Here is a 19761-nt window from a genome sequence, read left to right as displayed (position 1 = left end):
CATGCACGCAGAGGCTTTTCCATTTTGCTGCTTTGTTAATCCCAGCCATGTATGGGGGACATGTGGAAGCAGCTTGCCACAGCTGATATGAGAATTATGTGGGTTTTAACCAGCTAAATAAATAATTATGTTTGTGTAAATTCCTCAAAAGGATTTGTATTAACTCCCTTTTTTGATGCCGGCTCAGAGATGTGAAGCATGGTGAGAAGACTTGTACCAGGCCCACCACATCGAAGAGCACACGAGGACATAGACAATACCACCGGGGTCGTGAAGAGGTGCGTGTCAGAGAAGGTCTGAAGCATTCGGGTTGTGTTGGAGGGCACACACACGCACACACATGCACACACACACAAGCACACACACTCGCACACGATATCAGTCAAACCCAGGTCAGGCTGAAAGAAAGGGCCTCTAGTAGCAAAAAAGAAAACCAGGGACTATAAACAAGAAAAACACAAGAGTTAAATGTTTGCGGAGTCCAATCAAACACTAATCCTGCTGCCTCTTCCTTCCCATCATCACGGCAGATTACATATCATGGTGTCTGACATCAGTCGAATACAGAAACACACACACACACACACACACACACACACACACACACACACACACACACACACACACACACACACACACACACACACACACACACACACTCGCACAAATGTGTTACAAATGAGCACATGCTCACAGCTAAAAATACACTAATGTTTCAAAGCCAGCTCAACTTAAGGTAAACACAGCAGTGCACTGCACGTCAGTGATAAGGCCGTCGAGGAGGGTGAAAGTATTCCCGTCTTTTACTTGAGGAAAAGCACTCACTTCAACTTGTGTGTGGGGGGGGAAGGAACCTATTTGTTTGCTGCGATTGAGTTTGTGCTTAGTTAAGCTTGAGTTTGAACTTTGAGGCAGAACAAATAATATATGCCACATGAATTTTGAGCAGAGGAGAGGAGCAAAGAGGAGAAAAGATGAGAGGAGCGGAGAAAAGAGGAGAGAGCTTCTATATCCTTATCTCTTTTTGGGGGGAAATTGACAGGTGACTGACTCATAAGCCCTGAAAATATCATGCATACATAATGTGGACAATTTGAAAATGCTTCAAAGTTAATAAGGGGCAAAAATTCAAAGTGATTTCTAGAACGTCTCATTTGAGTTTTAATATTTTACTTTAGTACCAGATAATGGTTTTTACCAAATCAAAACTATTTGTGAGCATAAATAATAAATCCCCAGTTCTGTGATCCTGGCTTTTAAAAAACTGTGATACAGAGAAATACAATCAATCAGGAAAAACATTTAAAGCATGAAAGGAGCCTCTTACCATTATCTGTTGCCAGGAACGTGGCCTCATACACATTGTTCTTGACGTAGATGGACTCCCGGTCCAGCATCGCCGTGGTTACTATCTGACCGTTGGTTCTGTTGATGGACAACCAGTCCGCGGGGTCATTCAGCTTTGAATACCTAAAGACGCACGAGGACAGATCGATGGAGAAGTTAGCGCCTGGCTTCCTGTGTTTACAAGCAATTATACATTTTCTCTTGCATCCGTGCATAGATTGCCTGCAGCACACACACACACACACACTCACAAAATCACAACAGCCTGACCTTCACACAGTTTAATTCTTCATTGACTTCTCCTCCTGAGCCTGCAGCCTACAGTCAATTTCACCTCATTTTTCACTCCTGTGTACCAGGCACTGAAGTCAATTACCTCCCTAGTTAAGCACTGCTGCAACTGCCCATGTGTGTGTGTGTCTGTGTCTGTGTGCGTTGCATGCACATATTCACAGGAAGTGTTTTTGCAGAAGGCTAAATTCCCGTACAGGGTTTTATGGTGCATGCATGTTAGGGTATGGATGTTTGCAAATGTTCCTGTGGGTGCACGAGGAAGCATGTGAATCGGCTGGAGTCGGGATGATAGCATCTTGGTGCTGATCGTCGAACAGGGAAGTGGATGTGGAAGCAGGCGGTGACTCTCCCCTGGGATGAAGTGCAGGGGAAGGAAAGGGATCAACTCCAGGATTGAATCCCAATCTCGCTCGGATCTAACTGTTCTTGTGTCTCTGGCTTTTGTCGCTTTTCGTCTCGTTCCACACTTTCTATTTTATCTGATCTCTCTCTCTCTCAACCAGCGCCGCCTCACCTCATCTTGCTGTGCTTTTGTATTCATACATTTTCTTATCCCCGTCTGTATCTCCTCATCCTCGTCTCATTCCCTCTGTGATACAGGGTTCATAAACTGCCACCTCTTCTGGCTGCAATTTCACTTTTGGGAGTGAAACATCAGCCGTGGACATGTGACACCTTGGCCTTACACAACGAGGTTTCTACATCAATCCGATTTCATTTACTGAGTGTCAGTTTGGGCTACAAGACCATGTTATTATATGGCGTACACAAGCTTTTAAAATCCTTCCAAATTGAAATGGATTTTCCCTTAACCTTGCTTTTATATTTATTAAATTGTTGTGTACTTACTGTCGGTATATACAGCCCACTTGTTTATTTGTGCCTGATTAAATACCGGATACACATTTCTTCTTACATAGAGGAGAATGGAAGCCAATAGGAGTGTGTGACGATGTGGTGGGGGGTTGACAGAGAGTATAATCTCTCTCCTGCAGAGAGGGAGGTGGGATTTTCCCAGCAGGCAGTGGGCATGATCCCAGGCGTAGCGCAGTGCGGGGAAGGGGATCACAGAGATGACATTCCCACACTCTAGACGGTTTCACACAAGCCAGCCAAACCTCTAACTGGCGGACTGTGAAATCACCGTCAGCACTAGAGTGAGTCCATCACAGTGGGAGGGCGGGATGAAAGGGGGAGGGAAATGATCAGGACTGGGTGGGGGAAGGAAAGAGGGGCAGGGAGAAGTGACATTTGGAAGTAGCAGCATGGCTGTGTGATCTGGTTCTGATATCCTCATTAAGACTGACTTTATACCTCGAGCTATTCTGTGTCCAACTGCTTCTTTGTTGGTTTTCCCAAACGGACTCTCTCTGTCTGTTCACCCAAATACGAGAGAGAAGCATCCTAATGAGTGGACATTTTTTTAGGGAGTTTAATTTAGTTTATTTGCCAAAAGTTAAAATTAAAAAGGATGTTTAATGCATGTATGCTAAACGCAGAAGAGGAATCAGCTACAGATTAGCCTGGCTCTGCCTAACAGCACCTCTAAAGGTCACCGACTAACACAGCATATCTTGTTTGTTTAATTTGTAGAGAAATTCCAGACTGGAGCCTGGGGTCTGGAGTTACTGCTAATTACTTGGCAAAGCTCATTGCGATGACAAGACTCCAGGAAGTCACTTCTGTCAGCCAAGAAAAGGTCCAGCATGTTAGAATCCTCATAAAACCAACGCTTACTTTTATTACAAAGCCGTTTGTGTCGCCTACATTTCAGATTTTTTATACCTCTGGACATAGCCATTGTAGTCGTTTTCATATTCTGTGTTTTTATGCTGATCTACGCTAATTGTATATTGTAATTGTATCATTTGCATTGAGGCGTGACAGTGGTATCAAGGTAAATCTCAGCAAGAAAATGAACAGAAAACAAAAAACAAGCACTACCTACGAGTACTAGGTACACTAGGTACAACGCAACCTACGAGTGAGGATACCCAAGTCAAGCCCATTGTGTCCCAACGGGCTCTGACGGGTTTGGACAACATTTTTTAAATGCTACTCGGCTTCGGGTTGAGTTTAATGATGTTGGCTAGGTTATCTATGAGATTTATTTATGCTGCACTTGCCTCTAATCGGTGAAAACATCAGATCAGGTTCGGACACAAAAAAACATAAATCCCTTTCAGGTTCGGGTTGCTCTCTGTTTGTTTTTCTCCTGGGCTCGGACGGGCTTGGGCAGTAAATTTCAGCCTGACTCTAATGAGCACCATAAGGAAACGTTTATCACCATCCACTCTGCCACATGGAAGGAAATATCTCAAAGGCAAAAATCACACAAAATGAGTTAATAAAGCCAAACCTATCTGCATGGCTAGACAGAAGTGAGAAAATGTGTTTTTTTGTGTGTGATTTGGATTTACTGACCCTTTAATATCGGGGACAAAGAAAAAGAAAACCTGAGACTTTTCCTCCTGTAATGGGCGATAAAACACCGCTGGAAACTTCTCTTTTCTCCGCACAAAGCCACGATAACACAAGTGGATGTGTGCCCTCCGATAATAAAAGCCGTATCACAAAGGTTTGTTCACAAAGCAGAGTGCTCTGCTCACCACCGTACTTTAATTAAGTCTCCTAAACAGCCCTCAGTGCAGATGTAATAAACCTGATACGGAGCAAATGAAGAAGCCCTGAATGAATGGTCTTTGCAGCCGAGCTCATTTCCAAGACACTGAATAGACAATCCTCCGTACGGTTCGTCTTGTTCTTCCAAACTCCAAACTCTCTTCTGTGAAATAAGTTAACGGCAGATGGTTTGGCTTCGTCCAGCCACGCGTATATGTCTCTTTACGGATATATTTCCACTTCAGCGTCTTCATGCACCCTGTAGACGATGAGGTTATTCTGGCCATTAGAATGTTCCTGTGAAAGCACCCAGTGTTTTTGTTTACAAGTCCCGACCGTCAACAACGTTACTGTGGGCAATTGGCAGTCCCCGTCGCTAACTTTTTAACGAAGTGTTGTGCCAATATTTTCTCTACTTGGAAGGGTAAACAGTTCTTGTTTACGCAAGTGCTATTTTGGAATTAAAAAAAAGAAGAAAACCGGGGTGCAAATGTTAGAAATTGTGTGAAATTTTAATGATTTCTTCTCGTCTCTTTATTTCCAGGGCTTTATTGAGTTCTCCTGTATATCTGAAGGTTTTTCTCATTTTGATGTTGGTACGTGTCTGCGTACGGACGGATGTCTGATTAGGACTGGCAGGTTAGTGATCTTAGCCAGCAGCAGGGAGACGCATGACATTTATTTTCAAACCCCCGACCCTGAGGATGAAAAATGCATGTCTGGAGCTTAGCCAAGGCAGCTTGGGTAATCATTTATGCCAGTGTCTCCAGTCCCGTGTCTCGACCTTACTGGTTGGGTATCTGACAGGTGATGCGTGATGCCTCGTTCTCCCTCGGCCTCCTACCAGCCCTTCTCCTGTCCACATTGCCTCCTGCGCAACCCACGAGAGGATGCTGTCAGTCCATCCCCTCCTTTGATAAGCACCTGTCAAGTTTCCACCTTGACCCGGAGTCAGCTCACGATCCGCAGTTCCCCTTCTGCCTCCCTCCACTGCAGTCCCGCTCTTTTCTCACCTTAACGGCTTCCTCTTAAATCTTCTCCATGTCTCTCTTTATGTAACTGCACCAACCGTTTACAAAGACATTTTGCTCTTTGTCATATGCAAAGACGAACTATAAATCCACCACAAATCTGAATGTCCACCGAATGCAAACAGGCATCAGCTGAGTATTTGACAGATGTGTTCACTGAAAACAGTCCTGTGTGGTAAAAGTTTGAAAATGAGAGTTTAATTGGGTGATGCAAACACGGCACAAGTTTATTGGAAAGAATGAGCACCTGAATTTCCATTTCTTCTTGGTAAAGGCTCAGCGTAAGATATGGAAACGGATGGAGCCTCCTGTCTGTTCTTTTGTTCTTTTGTCTTCTGAAGTCTTACGGACACAGATGAAGCTGACCAAACAGAGCAGTGTGTGATCCACACGCGAACGCGGCTCCGGAGGAAAACAGTGAACATTTAGGTTAAAATGTGTTATTAATGACCTCATTTGGAGTCAAATTTGAATGTCGGGGCTTACGGACACTTGGATGACACCACAGGAGCAGTATGGAGGCATTTTATGTTTTTTTCTGTTGATTTTTTACATTTGAAGACTCAGTCACCATTTACTTCAATTGTATTGGATCTGGTTGCAAAGCTGTTTACCCCCGAGACTCTGTTTACCCCCGATGCAAAGGGCGCATGGAAGTAAGGTGGCTGTCATATCACTTGAAATTTACTTATGTCTTTTGGTACATAAAGGCGGCATTAATGAGCCTTAAGGAGGATTCAAGAGACAGAGGAAGCAGGTGTGATTAGTGTCCTTGCATAACAATCCTGGATGAAAGTGGCGTAAAGCGGGGGGATTGATTGTGATCCTGTCCAGATGGATCCAAATGACTGAGGTGGTGGTTTGCCATCCCCGACGTGGTGAGAGAAGAGGCAGGAGATTTGGTTCGCATTTGTGTTAAGGAGACCTTGACAGACCACAGCACGGTTAGCTAACTTAATTCCAAGATGTCAGGAACTGCAGTCTTGCACAGGTCATGGGAAAAAAAACAACCCAGGGAGGAAAACCCAAGAGGTCAAGGTGAATCGAGTCGGGAGGGAGGATAAGAGAGACAAAAAGAGGGCAGGGAAAGAGAGGAAGAGCCAGCTGGTGACTTTGTCATCGATCTAAATTATAACGTACAACCAATTTACTCTCATTTGCTGTGAAATTAGCTGGGAAATTTGTTTAGATCGTTTCCCCCAGAGAAAAGGGAGGGAAGGGGCTCTCGGAGTGTGAGGTGGTTGGGGGGAGGTGGTTTTAATGTCACACTGAACAGCCGTGTCATCCACTCATTTACTGTGCTGGTCCCAAATTACACCAGCACATTCTATGTAAAGTATAGGGACACTGTACATGTGACAACGAAGGGAAACACACGTGAGTTGTATGTTCAAAATATGTCGATATCGATACAGAAGAAAGTGTATTTGATAGATGACCTAGAACCTTGACAGACAATAACGCAGACATTGTTTAAAAAGAGATGACGGTGCTTCAGCAGAACCAATAAAAAACAGAACTTTTCAACAATTCAACTCCTGTCGTTTCACTGAACTCTGCATTTTCCCCTCAAGGGAAAGAGACATAATTAGGTTGACGTGACAAGGATTCATTGAAACCACATCATAAGTTACATATAACTACCACACTGTTGTCTCATTAATTAGTCTCATGTTCCACAACAAAGGTTGTATATACTGTATGAGAGATTATAAACATTACATTCAAAATGTGATGCTAACTCAGAACGACAACTAAATCTAAACAAACCTCCCACAGAGGGAGCTCTTCGGTCTCCGTCCTTGTCGGGCGTGTTGCACGTGGTTGCACGTGGTGACAAGTTTGTGCCCCTGTTACTGTCAGGATGACAGCGGGACTGAGAAAAGGTCTGCTGGTCGTTTTAAAGGTTGGTTTACATTTAAAGTCCAGAGAGGCTTAGTTCAGAGTAAGAGCACTGCAGGTGGACATAATGCTGTGTCAGACATTTGGGCCTCGGCCAGCTGTTCTCTTTATCCTCCCTCCATCTTTTCTCTTCTCTCTCTCTCTCTCTCTCTCTCTCTCATGTGCATGTGTGTGTGTGTGCACCTGCATGCATGTGCTGGTGCAACACTCAGAATGCACACACTTCTGATTACCCCGGAGGCCATTGCTCCCTATTAACCTTCGTACCCTCCTTCCTCCCCGTTCTCCACTGGCTCATATACTTTGCACAGTAAGACTTTGAGAGATGGGGTGATGCCAAAATATAGTTCCCTTGTTGAACTCTGACCTATAACTACTGACATGGAACTCATCCAAGAGGCTCTTTAGCCCGCTGCTGGAGCATATAGAAGGATTTCTGCCAGGTTTGTACCTACACTGCAGCTCGTGAGACTTCAAGAGTCATTCAGACATTCCTCTTCTTCGTTTAGCGACAGACTAAGTGTAGTAGAAATGATCTAATCAATACTACTACAAGGTAATTATACTAAAGACATGGTATTAAAATGTCAGAATGACCCGTAGCAGTGTGATTTACTGTTTTCACTCAGTACCTGATTATCTGCTGCATCTGTAGTCGGTCGGGATCTGAGGCTGAGAAGGTCGTCAGGCTGGTGCCGGCGGGGACACCCTCCTCAAAGCGGATGGGTTTCGGGTTTGTGGGGAAATAAGGGGGTTCGTTGACATCCTGGACAGATATGGTGACCCCAGCGGTGGACTGGAGCGAAGACTGAATGCCATTGGCCAGGTGGGCCTGGTTGGACACCACCACCGTCAGCATGAAGGCCCGGTTCATCTCAAAGTCTACGGGCTAGAGGAAGAACAGACGTTAAATTGTATTCAGGGAGTTTAAACTTTATAGAGAACATGAAAACCATGAAAACCCTTCATACTTGAGCACTACAACATGTACATTTGTTACCATATTTATATGGTAATTATTGCATCGGTATCATTGACGTCTAAGTGACTCCAAAGTGGCAACTAATTTGTTTGTCTTCATTAATTCTCAAGTTACGAGCACTAAGTAAATAAACCGTGATAACTTGAGAAATAATAAAGTACAGGTATTTGTTTGGCTTGCACAAACAATATTTGTGTGTGTATAGAGGAAACACTGGATGATATTCATTAGGTCCTTGTATAATCTTTTCTTACACATATGCTTCCTTAAGTACAAAACTACAGCCTTTGTTCTTGATTTACAGGTAAAAATAAAAACAAGGCCATTTCTCCTTCGATGGGAAAACAATATAACAGCTACAGTTAAAAGTGTATTATTGTTATTATTACATTTTTATGAGTAAACCATGTCAAGTGTTCAAGCATAAGTGTCCTATAAATATTATGCTGATTACGGTGTTAAAACCCCTGTCAACATTTCTCTTTCCCCTGTGGCTGTGGAATATGTGTTCAACCTTGTTGATGATAAAGGACAAGATAAATGAACAGATGTCGTGACAAGTGGACACACACACACACACACACACACACACACACACACACACACACACACACACACACACACACACACACAAATACATATATAAATACACAGACACGCAGCCACACACACATGCACACACAGGATAGGAGGATACAGCAAGGCCTATACTATTCATAGGGTGCTCTTTGGCATTGATTGTGCCTTTTGTGTGTGTGTGTGTGTGTGTGTGTGTGTGTGTGTGTGTGTACTCTACAGGGGGGTTTGCCAGCTGAGCCTAAATCAGACTGACAGGTCCGTGCTCTCCTAATGAAGACTACACAATCAGGTTCAAATGACAACAACAAGAAGCAAGGAAACAAAAAAGAAAACAAATTAAGCTGCTGGTCCATTTCTGCACGGGCAGATGGTGATTACCGCCGCGAGGCTTGTGTCTGTGGTGTTTGATGGTGATGTTAATGACGTTGAGCACATCTGTATGTTGCACTGCCTCAGTGTTATCAATGGACAGCGTGGCGGCAAACCTCTGATATAAAAAAAACATCCTTGATCACGCAGCCCAGCTGACAAGGGCACAGGAGTTGATACGTCTGTGTGTGTTTGTCTGTGTATGTGGACACACACACAAGTTTAAGTAAATGTAAGCACATGAGTGTGGCTACGTGTGTGACCCCATGGTGCAGTGGGAACCCATTTACAGGCGAACCACGCTCAGGGCTCTTTGATCAACGGTCAGTGGTATTCAGAGCACAGGGAGGTCTGGAGTATGGCTGTAGGCAAACTAAAACACACATGCACACAAACAAACCCTGAGGGACGCCAGAGGGTCGAGAGGTCAATAACACGGCTTCCATCTTTAGCCCACGAGCCATCACATCTTACATCTCCTCTGTATCGCCTCACTGGTTCCTCTCTTACCCTTTTACCTAATTTGTTCTGCTGGAACCCCCATCAGCAACTTCTGTGTGATCTATTCCCCGTGGTCCGCGTCTCTCGATCCACGGATATCTGTCTTCGCATCACTTCTCCTCACTTCCCCTGTCATCTTCTGTGCTTATCATAAGCTGTGATTTACATATCCTAATGACTCATGTGAACCAAGCGGGGTCTGTTTGTGTGTTTTCATCCATGCTTGTTCGTCTACAGGCTTTATTACCATGCGGCAAAACTACGTCTCATAAACTCCCCGGAGAGCAGAGTAAATGTGTGACATGTTCTGGGTGCGACCTCAGCCCTTGTTTACAGAGGAGCCCGGGTCCCTTCTGGAAAATTGAGGCATACCTGGGTGTCACTGCAGTTTCTATGTGTCGACACAAGTAGCAGCAGATGCCTTGTTAAAAATAGGAACACCGAGGTAGTATCTACTTTTGGCTTCTTGATTTTACCCATCGTACCTTGTCTGATGTGAACCATTCTGCCTCCTCTTCCCCTGGAGCTAGCTTAAGCCCCTCTGTTTACTTGTTGAGACAGTCTATTTCTCATCTCTTCCCAGGAGGTGTCCTGTCTGTTATTTCATGATTTCCTGATAATCTCCCATGGGTCTCCGTCGAAGCTCACGGCTACCCGGCTGCCTGCTGACTTTTACATAAGGGTGTCAGAGGAATGGATTATAAAAGGCAGTCATCTAGAGATAATGAAGAGAAGCAAAATGCCAACGCTCATTGCTCTGGGTGCAGTGGGAATTACAGGGAGATGTTATTGCTGCTTTTTCAAACATTACTGTGTGCGATGCGAGATGCGATTTGCAAGAGTGAGATACACGAGGATAATACCCTTGGGTCACCAGGGTCATGAAAATAAACTAGTTATTTCCACAAAACACGACACGCGACATGATAATCACATTCACTGTGAACCATTCATGGGTGAGGACACAAATCCTAAAGGCCATTCAACAGGAAGCATATTTACACACTTAACATACACACACACAGAAGATACCATGAACATCTGTTGTCCATTATCTGTATATATTCTCCTGAATGGTTTTAAAACTCTCCGGACAAGCTGCGTCCGAGAGGTTGAACACGAACACACAAGGTTGTTACAAGACATAGCTTTGTTGTGGCTGTCATTTACCGCAGCGGCCAGCACATTATGGGTGTATAAGAACCGTTGCCTTTGTAATTGAGAAATCAATACCTAATTTGCTACAGTGGTCTCGCCAGCCACTGTGTTCGAGTCCGCGTGTGAGTGTATGAGCTGTTTGTGAAGGGTGCGGCGGCCTCCAATCCCTCATTTGGACATAAAGGGGCACATGAAAGGCAAAAGACCCCAGCATGTCCCCATTTAACTTATACCTTGTTATTGTTGCTTGTGCACGTTCCAGAGGGGATCTCACATTCAAATCAGAAAAAAAAGAGATGACGCTGTTTCTTCTACACAGCTCTATATAGACTGGTGTCTTACCTTAACCACAGTGACCATGCCGTCATTGGTGACGGGGTCAGTGCGGATAGTGAAGTGCCCGGACGGGTCGCCGCTGATGATTCTGTAAATCGCGTTCCAGTTTGGCGAGTGTGGTTGGTCGGCATCGATCACTGTCAGATTAGCCACCACAACGTCCACTCGATTCTCCGGGACCTCACCGGAAAACTGCAGAGGGGGAGAGTCAAATGTTACTTTGTAAGATGCCACTTTGAAATATCTTCATTTTGACAGCTCTTTGAGAGAGGCCATGTTTTTTACAAAAAGCCACTAAGTGCCTATCTCTCTTTTTTTTCTTCTTAACAGAGCCAGTCCTCCTTTCAGGTTTTCAGGTAGAGTAGGTTTAATGACCTCGCTTTTAGGACCACTGAGTCAAGCAGTAAACCCAGTTGCAGACCAGCAAGCTCATCCACACTGGGGCATCGCTCCAGTTTCAAGTGTTATTCATTTTTTCTGTATTCCCGTTCGCAGCCTTGATGAGCACAAATATTTTGTTCCTTTGAAATCCAGAGCGACAGAGAAGGAGAGAAGGAGGCCAGCAGCAGCGGAGAGGGTTAAAAACAGCTGTTTGAGTGTATACGAGTGGCTTTTAGTTGTCCCCGTGCTGTACAAACACATGTGCTTTGTCCTGATAAGCCTGATGAGGAGTGAGCCGCTGTCTGTCATGTGTCTGTTATGGTGGGGATTGATGAAAGCCACATAGGCTCAGGGGATAAAACCCACAGAGGCAAACCAACTCGTAAAAAAACACGAGTCGACCGCAGCCCCACCTTCACGACCAAACCTATCAACTCATAACCAATCATGTGGGGGGTCAGAGGGTGAGCATGTTGACACGTCCTCATCTAGAGGCAACAGGCATGTAGCACTACACAGTCACCGTGTCACTACTGGTAACAAGCGTGGAAGAGCCACTGAGCGGCTTATGTGAGTGTAGGATATCAAAGAGCAAAGCCCCAGACCAAACACTCCGAAGGACCATAATACCCTGCCTGGCAACCCTCGCATCACCCAGCAAACAGCCGACAGCAGCGGGCAGATTAGGAGGCTGCGTCAGGAGAGCTGTTCAGAGACTCAATGACATTCTTAAGACAACAGACATGTCCGGGTGGTCGTGATACACTGTCTGCTTTGGATAAGTAGGCATGCTGTCGTATGTTTGTGTCAGAGCGTGTGTGTGTATGTGTGGTTTATTACTGGGGTCGGGTTTGATTTAGTAAAATAAAACTTCAGATATCTCTTAAGCTCCGAAGGACCCTCGAGCATCTTCTTTCTCTTTGCTCAGTAACACCTAAGGCAAAGTGTTAACCAGATCTGATGGAGAAAAATATGTGAAGTGTCCGTCGCAGCTCTTATTATCAATATCCCAGTTCAACGTCCATTCTCCCATTATTTCATCATAAAGGGGGGGGGGGGGATTGGACGGGGTTACGTCAGGCATCCAAAGCTCGTGTGGAAAGAGTCATTCAATTTTCTCATTCCAATCTTAACACGGTGTGACAGTTTCACATTTCCTTCAATCATTCAATTCAAACATTTAGCAAATAAATGGTTCATTGAAAAGGAAAATGTTGAAAAGCACAGCGTTGTGTAAACACCAATTGAAGGAGGTGCAGGAAGTCAGCTATGAGTCCCAAACAACACCGCGGTAAATACACATCAGCCACCGAAAATTAAAATCTGTCATCTGTGATTGTAATATAGAATCTGGTTGAACTGTTTTCTGCTCTGATCAACTAGACTGATGAATTAAGTGTCTTTCAACAAACAGAAATAAGAATCTAAAGAGAAAAATAAAAACAAATCCCAATTCTTCTCCTTATTTTGTTCAACTTGACGGCTTCTCCATCTCTGTAGGACTTCCTCTCATGTTATTGTCAATGATGCATTGTGATGCATCATTTGTGAGTTTTAAGATTAGAGTCTCTCTTTGAAAAGGATTGGGGGCTGTTCTCTCTTTTTCACTTGCCTGATGCATATTGTTTTGACACTTGATGGTTCGAGCGGTGCAGTGGAAGTTGCTGCACGGCCGTGGTGTCTTTCAGCTCCGGCTGAGCCTCTCTCTGATCCGGTAGCTCTCCCTGCTATGATACTGTCCCTGGGAGGGGGTGGGGGGAGTCGGGGTGAGGGTCTTGCAATTGTGACTGGCACAGAGTGCAGTTGACTTTCTCGCAGCACTTGACAAAACACTTCTTGCCAACACCCTCACCCTCCTGTCACCGTGTTGGCACACGGGGGAAAGACTAAAGCGGGCGAGGGGAGGGGAGAGAGAGGAGAAGTGACAGGATACTTCATCACAGGGACTTTGTGCAGGATTTCTACTGCAGTGCTCTGTCGGCCTCCTTCGCTCACCGTCCTCACAGAGATGTGTTCCCTGCTTGATTGTAGGACCTTTACACTTAATTACAAAGCATTCAGTACAATATACTGTAGCCCCTCTGGTCAACAAACCCATTAACAGCCACTAACTTTTGTCTGAAATGGGACGGGACACAATCGGCATTCAAATGACTCTGCAGTCGACTCCGATCAGTCGCTGTGGGAACACGACACCCGGGTGAACCTGCTAACTTCCTCTTATTCGTCTCCTTTGTTTTAACGGTCTAGATGCGGTTGCTGCACCTTTACTGGGTGGCTTCATGACGTGCAATGAAATTATTATTGTACTTCTTGCTTTTTACATCTATGGAACAATATGCAACAGCGTTTTTTTTCTTCACATCGTGCAAGATGCAACCCAGGTGAGACAGCGAGGAGAGAGAGCTTCTTCAGTCTCCGACGTGTTTGTGATGACGAATGTGACTTACGGGGGAAACAAAAAACTGAACGGCAATGAGAAAGGAGTCATTTGTGTGAAGGAGACGTTCAGGAGATACAGATATTGTTTTGCGGCGCACTGTATACATAAACAAAACGAAGAGATAAACAACTTTTTCTGGGGAATCCTATTCATCTGCATCACAGAGAAAAGATGCAGAGCATGCATGCAGCCTCCGAGTGCAGCACCCAGAGCCTTCACACATGCACCCACCCTTTGCCGCCTTGAAAAATAGGCCACCCTCTGATAGACGTGATGAAATATTAATCATCAACATTAAAGACAAATTCCCCCCCAAACTTTATATTTCTGGGACACAGTGAAAGATCTACAGGGTTTATTGCAAACACTAAATATTTGCATAATGGCCTGCATTCTCAACAAAATGGCTTTTTACGTTATCCCGCCACTGAAGCGGGTGATTTATGAAAGTCGTGGGTAAAAAGTGCTCCGCTCGTCGTGGCTCTAAAAACGACGAGATTTATCATCAGTTTCCATGACGTGCCGATGGAAATGCACTTAAACACGGTGGAATACAGTTAGAGAATATTAATCTATTACTGGCCACAATCATCAGTACAACACCATCAGTGGAGAATCCCAATGCAAAGGAGGGGGGGGTTGCCAAGTCAGGAAAGGTCCCTGATTTACAATGTGACACGTCTATGCTTTATCACTGCTGCTGTAGAAAATAGCTCCTTTGACTAAACAATCCTTCATCCTTCCTCCTCTCGCCATCACTCTCCCAACGCTTTCCCCCTGCATTTTTCATCATGGATTCTGGTGGTGGTCCAGTCATCGACTCCTCTCCCCTCTTTGTTGTCCTTTTTCTCCCACCCTCTTCTTCATGTCTTTTCTCCCTACTGTCCCCCTCGCTCTGTACATTTTCTTCAGCGTGTGATATCGCAGCTCTCTGATGAGCTCTAAGGCTGACGCATGCTCGCTGCCATTGATAATTCATCATTACGAGGGTCTTAATAGCCCCCAGGGTAACAGCTAATGCTAACGGCTTCAAACTCAAAGAGCCGAGGCTACAGTAGGACTGCTGATGCAAGAGCTGCATCTGCCTGCGAGGATCGTGCTCTCATTGCGGAGGAAGCCGTAGTGACACCCGCAAGGATTTCTAAACTGAAAATAGAATGCAGACAAATGGACGCCATCTTTACATCCCTAAACAAATGAATGCCTTTGCCACAATAAAATAAATGTTGACTCTCTCAGCCATGCAAATAATAAATAACAAGTTTTTTTTCCCCAATCCGTCAATGAGAAATATTACAACCGCCTCATATGACACGCACACGTCTGAAGATTCAGTGGCTCTGAGAGAAATAATCTAGAGAGTTATAAATAATAAAACGAGCTTAACTTTTCAACAATTCTTTTTCGTTTTAACTTCAGTAATTAATTTAGTGATGACGTTGCGGAATTTCACCACCAGTGATACCATACATTATATCCAGTACATTACTCTGGGCTTCGGAGTTTCACCTCCTTCTAATAATGACCGTCCGTAATGTCATCATCATTCTAAATATCACAATCACGACAACAATCATTAACAATTCGCTGGCTCTAGTTTTTTTTTTTTTTGCTGATGAAAGGCCGATGATATGGATTCATTTTTGTGTCTCTTGTGTGAGTGTGTGTGAGTGTGTAGAAGGAAATTAGCACGTAGCATTTGCACTCCATACCCCACCCTCACTGTTATATGTGCAACAATGCAGGTGTAATTACCTTCTTTCTCCTTTCTTTATTCAATTTGTCTTTATTCTCTCCATTAACGTCATTCACTTGCTACACTTTTATTATATTTGTACTCTGATAAACACTTGAGCGGATTAGCCCCTCTGTTTTACAAAAAAATCTCCGTCCAGATCAAAAACCACTACGAACACTCCAGGACCAGTAGGTGGTGATAAAGTCTCCATCAGTGATTGGTCAAATACCAGATCAGAGCGCCGTGGTCCAAGTAGCTGTGGGCGAGGCTGACACCTGTGACTGCGGTGTCATGTGGTGCAATGTTAAATTCAGCAGGAAACTTGTAATCAGACAGTGCTAGTTAAATGTAGAGAAACCTATATATAACCAATACATATACCTATATACAGCCATTGTTGTTTCGGGCAAATGCTCATTAGATAAAGCAACAGTGCAAAACCCTCTTCTTCTTAAAACCGTGACCCCCTTTCCCCCGCCCCCCTCTCATCTGTAGCCACTCACAGTTCTGGAGGTCAACATGGGAGGGTTGTCGTTGATGTCGGTGACCGTGATGATGGCGGTGGCCGTGTTGGAGAGGCCGAAGTTCAGGTTGCCCTCCATGTCCGTGGCCTGCACGATGATGGTATACTGGGACACTTTCTGTTGAAGGTAGAGAGGGAAAAGACAACAGTGGGCAGTTATTGTCTGCCAAGCAGCTTTCACTTTCTCTCGTCTGAACAGCAGCAGCCACATACTGTGATTCCCAGAGGAGAAAAGAAAAGCTGAGCCTGTGCTCTGCTTCATCGTCACCGTCCACGGTCTTATGTGAAAAGCAGAACTGCAAGGGTGAAGTCTTTTTATCCGACTAACTTGAAACCTCCTCACGAAACATTTCCTGCCTTCACACCATCTGCAGCGGCTGAACTGTGAAGCCTCGCCATGGGTGTGTCGTCGAAGACACTGCTCGCTGCCCCTGATGGACAGATGTGAGGACGACGTTCTGACTGACAGAGATTAATAGACTGTCTATGGAGACATGATATGAGACAATGATAAATGCCATTCCATCTTTGAAATCTGGAAGCTGCAATGTGCTTCTCTTATTTGTGTTTTTGCACTTTTTGCATCCTCCTTCCCTCCCCAAGTCTCCTCTCTCTTCCCTGGCATCCTCCGTCTCCTCTCCTGTCCCATGGTGCAGTTAATGGGCTGCAGGAAGGATGGAGCCCAGGAGCCGACTGTCTGGATAATGTGTCTCGTCACTGAGATTCCCAATTACATTCCCAGTCTCTCTCTCACCTGCTAATTACCGAGTAAATATCCCAATTAAGCCAGGACGCCACATCAGGAGGATTAGACAGCTCCTCTCAGAACCTCTCATCTTGATGCCAGACGAGATGCTGAACTCCAACCTTGCACTCACGCTCTCATTAACGCCCACACGTACACACAAGCGTAGACCAACACTCACACAGAAACACACACACACACACAGCGTTTTTTCTCCGTATGTTGTTTTAAAAGCAGTGCTCGCCCGACTGTCCCATCAGCCCGTGTGTTCAGCGTGTACACAACACTCTCACTAATTAGACAAGGGAGTAATTATGTAGAGCTCCCCCCGAACCTCTCAGCTTTGCAACAACACAGCGGCATGACCGGGTTCCTCTGGAGAACCGAGGTCTGTTACTGTCAACGAGCTTTTTAAAAGTCCGCTGCAGACCGGTGCAAACCTTTAGAGGGGAGTCGGTGTGGAAGTTTATAAAAGGAGAGGAAGGAGACATTTCAAAAGTAAAGAACAGAGGGGAGGAGGAGAGACAGCAGGGGAGGCAGCGGAGGCACAAGGGAGGAGGGATACCAAAAATAGATGCCTGTGTATTTTTATTTCTATTTTTTTTCGAGGAACCTTACACCTCCAACAGCCCAGCCGAGGAGGGGAAGGGAGAAGCAGAAACTTTTCAAGTTTGAAAGGGCCAAAGTGCTGACGAAAAGTGGACCAGGGAAACACTGCAGTCTGCATCTTCCCTCTCAGTCTATGTACAGTAAAGTATAGAAGCTCAGCTTTTTTCACTGCAAGGTTTTAGACTTTTATCTGCTCTGAAAGGAGAACGTCTTAAGCAAACAGGAGTGTGAATATGTTTACTTCAGTCAACGTCTGGCCCTGTGAGAGCCAATTTGAGTTTTAGAGAGAGAGGGCATTTTTTGGGAAAGATCCTCGCTTCACACAGTTTTAGTGTTAACTGTTTTAAGGTTAAGGCAATAATCTGGGTTAGTTTCCAGGTTGGGATTACACATTTTGTTGAGTTAGTTAAAGATCTGAAACCCACGATTTAGACCCATTATTAAGATGCTGATATGGAGACGCTGTCCAAGGTAATGACCCGGGAGGCCGGACCTGGTAGCCCTGGATTCTGAGGCTTGGGTCCTCCTGCAGCCGCCCCAACTTTCATTCTGAAGGTTCAAATTAGCTCTGCGCGGTTGACAAATTTGTCAACAAGCCTGACCTCGGGTGAAGAGAAGTGATGCTGCTCTGGGCTTTACTGCCTGTCAAAGTAGGGGCGCTCTGTTTTGGCTTGGTTGAGACAGCAGGAAGACGTGAGATCTTATCTTGTTGGACAAACTGTCTTTCTATAGAATATGGTCAAACTGAATAGGGCACACAGTCACAGTCACACATAGAATAGTCACATCCATCATATACCTCTCAAACTCACCCAATGTCTCATGTCGATCACCCCGTCTTCTTTGCCAAATTCCCACTCACTCACTCCACCCTCATCATAATACCCCATCAGCCTCGCTCTGTTTTTGTTCAATCGCTCCCTCCAGTTTCCTTCTCTCACCTCCATTTCCTGTGTTTTATCGAGTATAGATGTGATTATATGGGCTTTTGTGTTTGCCTGACAGGTGTCAAGGGCATTCCATCTCAGATATTTCCACTCTGTCTTCACCGCACAAACGCACACATACAACACAACGTGAGCAGCCCAATGCAGCGTGATGTGTTGTTAATAGGTCTGTCGCCGGTGACAGTCCGGGACGATGATCTGTCTCCGAGATTTCTTTGCGGGGTTTGTCTTTGGCATATCCATGCCGCATGAATACACACATTTGGATGTCGGCACAACTTTTATAGCTCCATAAACAAGGTGACCGCAGAAGCAGGCAATTTAGTGTGAAAAAAAAGATGGCTTGATGTGGGTTTGTGTGTGTGTGTGTGTGTGTGTGTGTGTGTGTGTGTGAGGAGTGACTACAAAACATTTTAAAGTCAGATCTCAGGGTGTTGTCAACAAACAATGATTAAGGTATATCTTTTAACTAGTTGTGTTCTTAGTGTTTTTAACGACAGAATCATTATTATGTTGATGTTGTGCTTAATTTAAAAGATTGGGGATGACGATGACCAACCTCTCGATCGAGACCAGGCGCCACCGTCACGATGTCTCCCGTCTCGCTGTTGATGGTGAACATGTTGGGAATGGGGCTGTGTGGCGTCTGGGACAGGATCCGATAGCGCACCATTCCGTTAGCGGTGGTGTTGTCGTCCGCATCGAACGCCGCCAGGTGCATCACATACGTTCCTGAGGAAGACAACAACATTATTTAACATTTAATCAACATAAATACAAGTGGTCAGATAACAGAAAACAGAAATAACTATGTTGCATTCAATTTGTATCATTTATTAAACCTTTATCTGTGTTAAAATAAGACTGGGTGACATTTTAATGATAATGACATAACACAAGTGTCCTTTTTAGTGAAGGACAGTTGAATTTATTGGATACAAATGCCCCCTTAACTGCTTCAATACACCTACATACACTCTGATTACAGCTTAAAGGCCCATTTACACTCCACCTTACAGATGTAACCCTGTGTCTGAAATGTTTTCTAAATATTCTTGTGTGAATATGAATGAATTGACTAATATTGAGATAGGGCTACACTATGTTTTAAAATGTCACAGATAAACAGTTACATTGTACAACTGAATCTTGGGGATGGAACCTAAGCATTATTCTGTGTTTGTTAATAAAACATTTCTCTGTCCCTATTTAACTGATCATTTTGTGCGACCATGCCTTTTATTAGATCGTTAA

General features: G+C 44.6%; 1 protein-coding gene across 1 annotated transcript in view; it reads right to left on the bottom strand.

Moving 5' to 3' along the window:
• Window positions 1-19761, bottom strand: part of LOC118110790 (cadherin-4) — a 215460-nt gene that overhangs the window by 10937 nt on the left and 184762 nt on the right. The window contains exons 8-12 of the mRNA XM_035158856.2: window positions 19067-19239; window positions 16187-16324; window positions 11128-11313; window positions 7829-8085; window positions 1328-1470 (exon numbers count right to left, since the gene is read on the bottom strand). Of these exons, the coding sequence (XP_035014747.2) occupies window positions 1328-1470; window positions 7829-8085; window positions 11128-11313; window positions 16187-16324; window positions 19067-19239 (897 nt within the window). The remainder of the gene's footprint in view (window positions 1-1327; window positions 1471-7828; window positions 8086-11127; window positions 11314-16186; window positions 16325-19066; window positions 19240-19761) is intronic.

This window comes from Hippoglossus stenolepis, chromosome 6 (genome assembly GCF_022539355.2).
Source record: "Hippoglossus stenolepis isolate QCI-W04-F060 chromosome 6, HSTE1.2, whole genome shotgun sequence".
Classification (NCBI taxonomy): Eukaryota; Metazoa; Chordata; class Actinopteri; order Pleuronectiformes; family Pleuronectidae; genus Hippoglossus; species Hippoglossus stenolepis.
The sequence above is the reverse complement of the archived record's forward strand: the minus strand, read 5'-3'. Positions and strand labels throughout refer to the sequence as shown.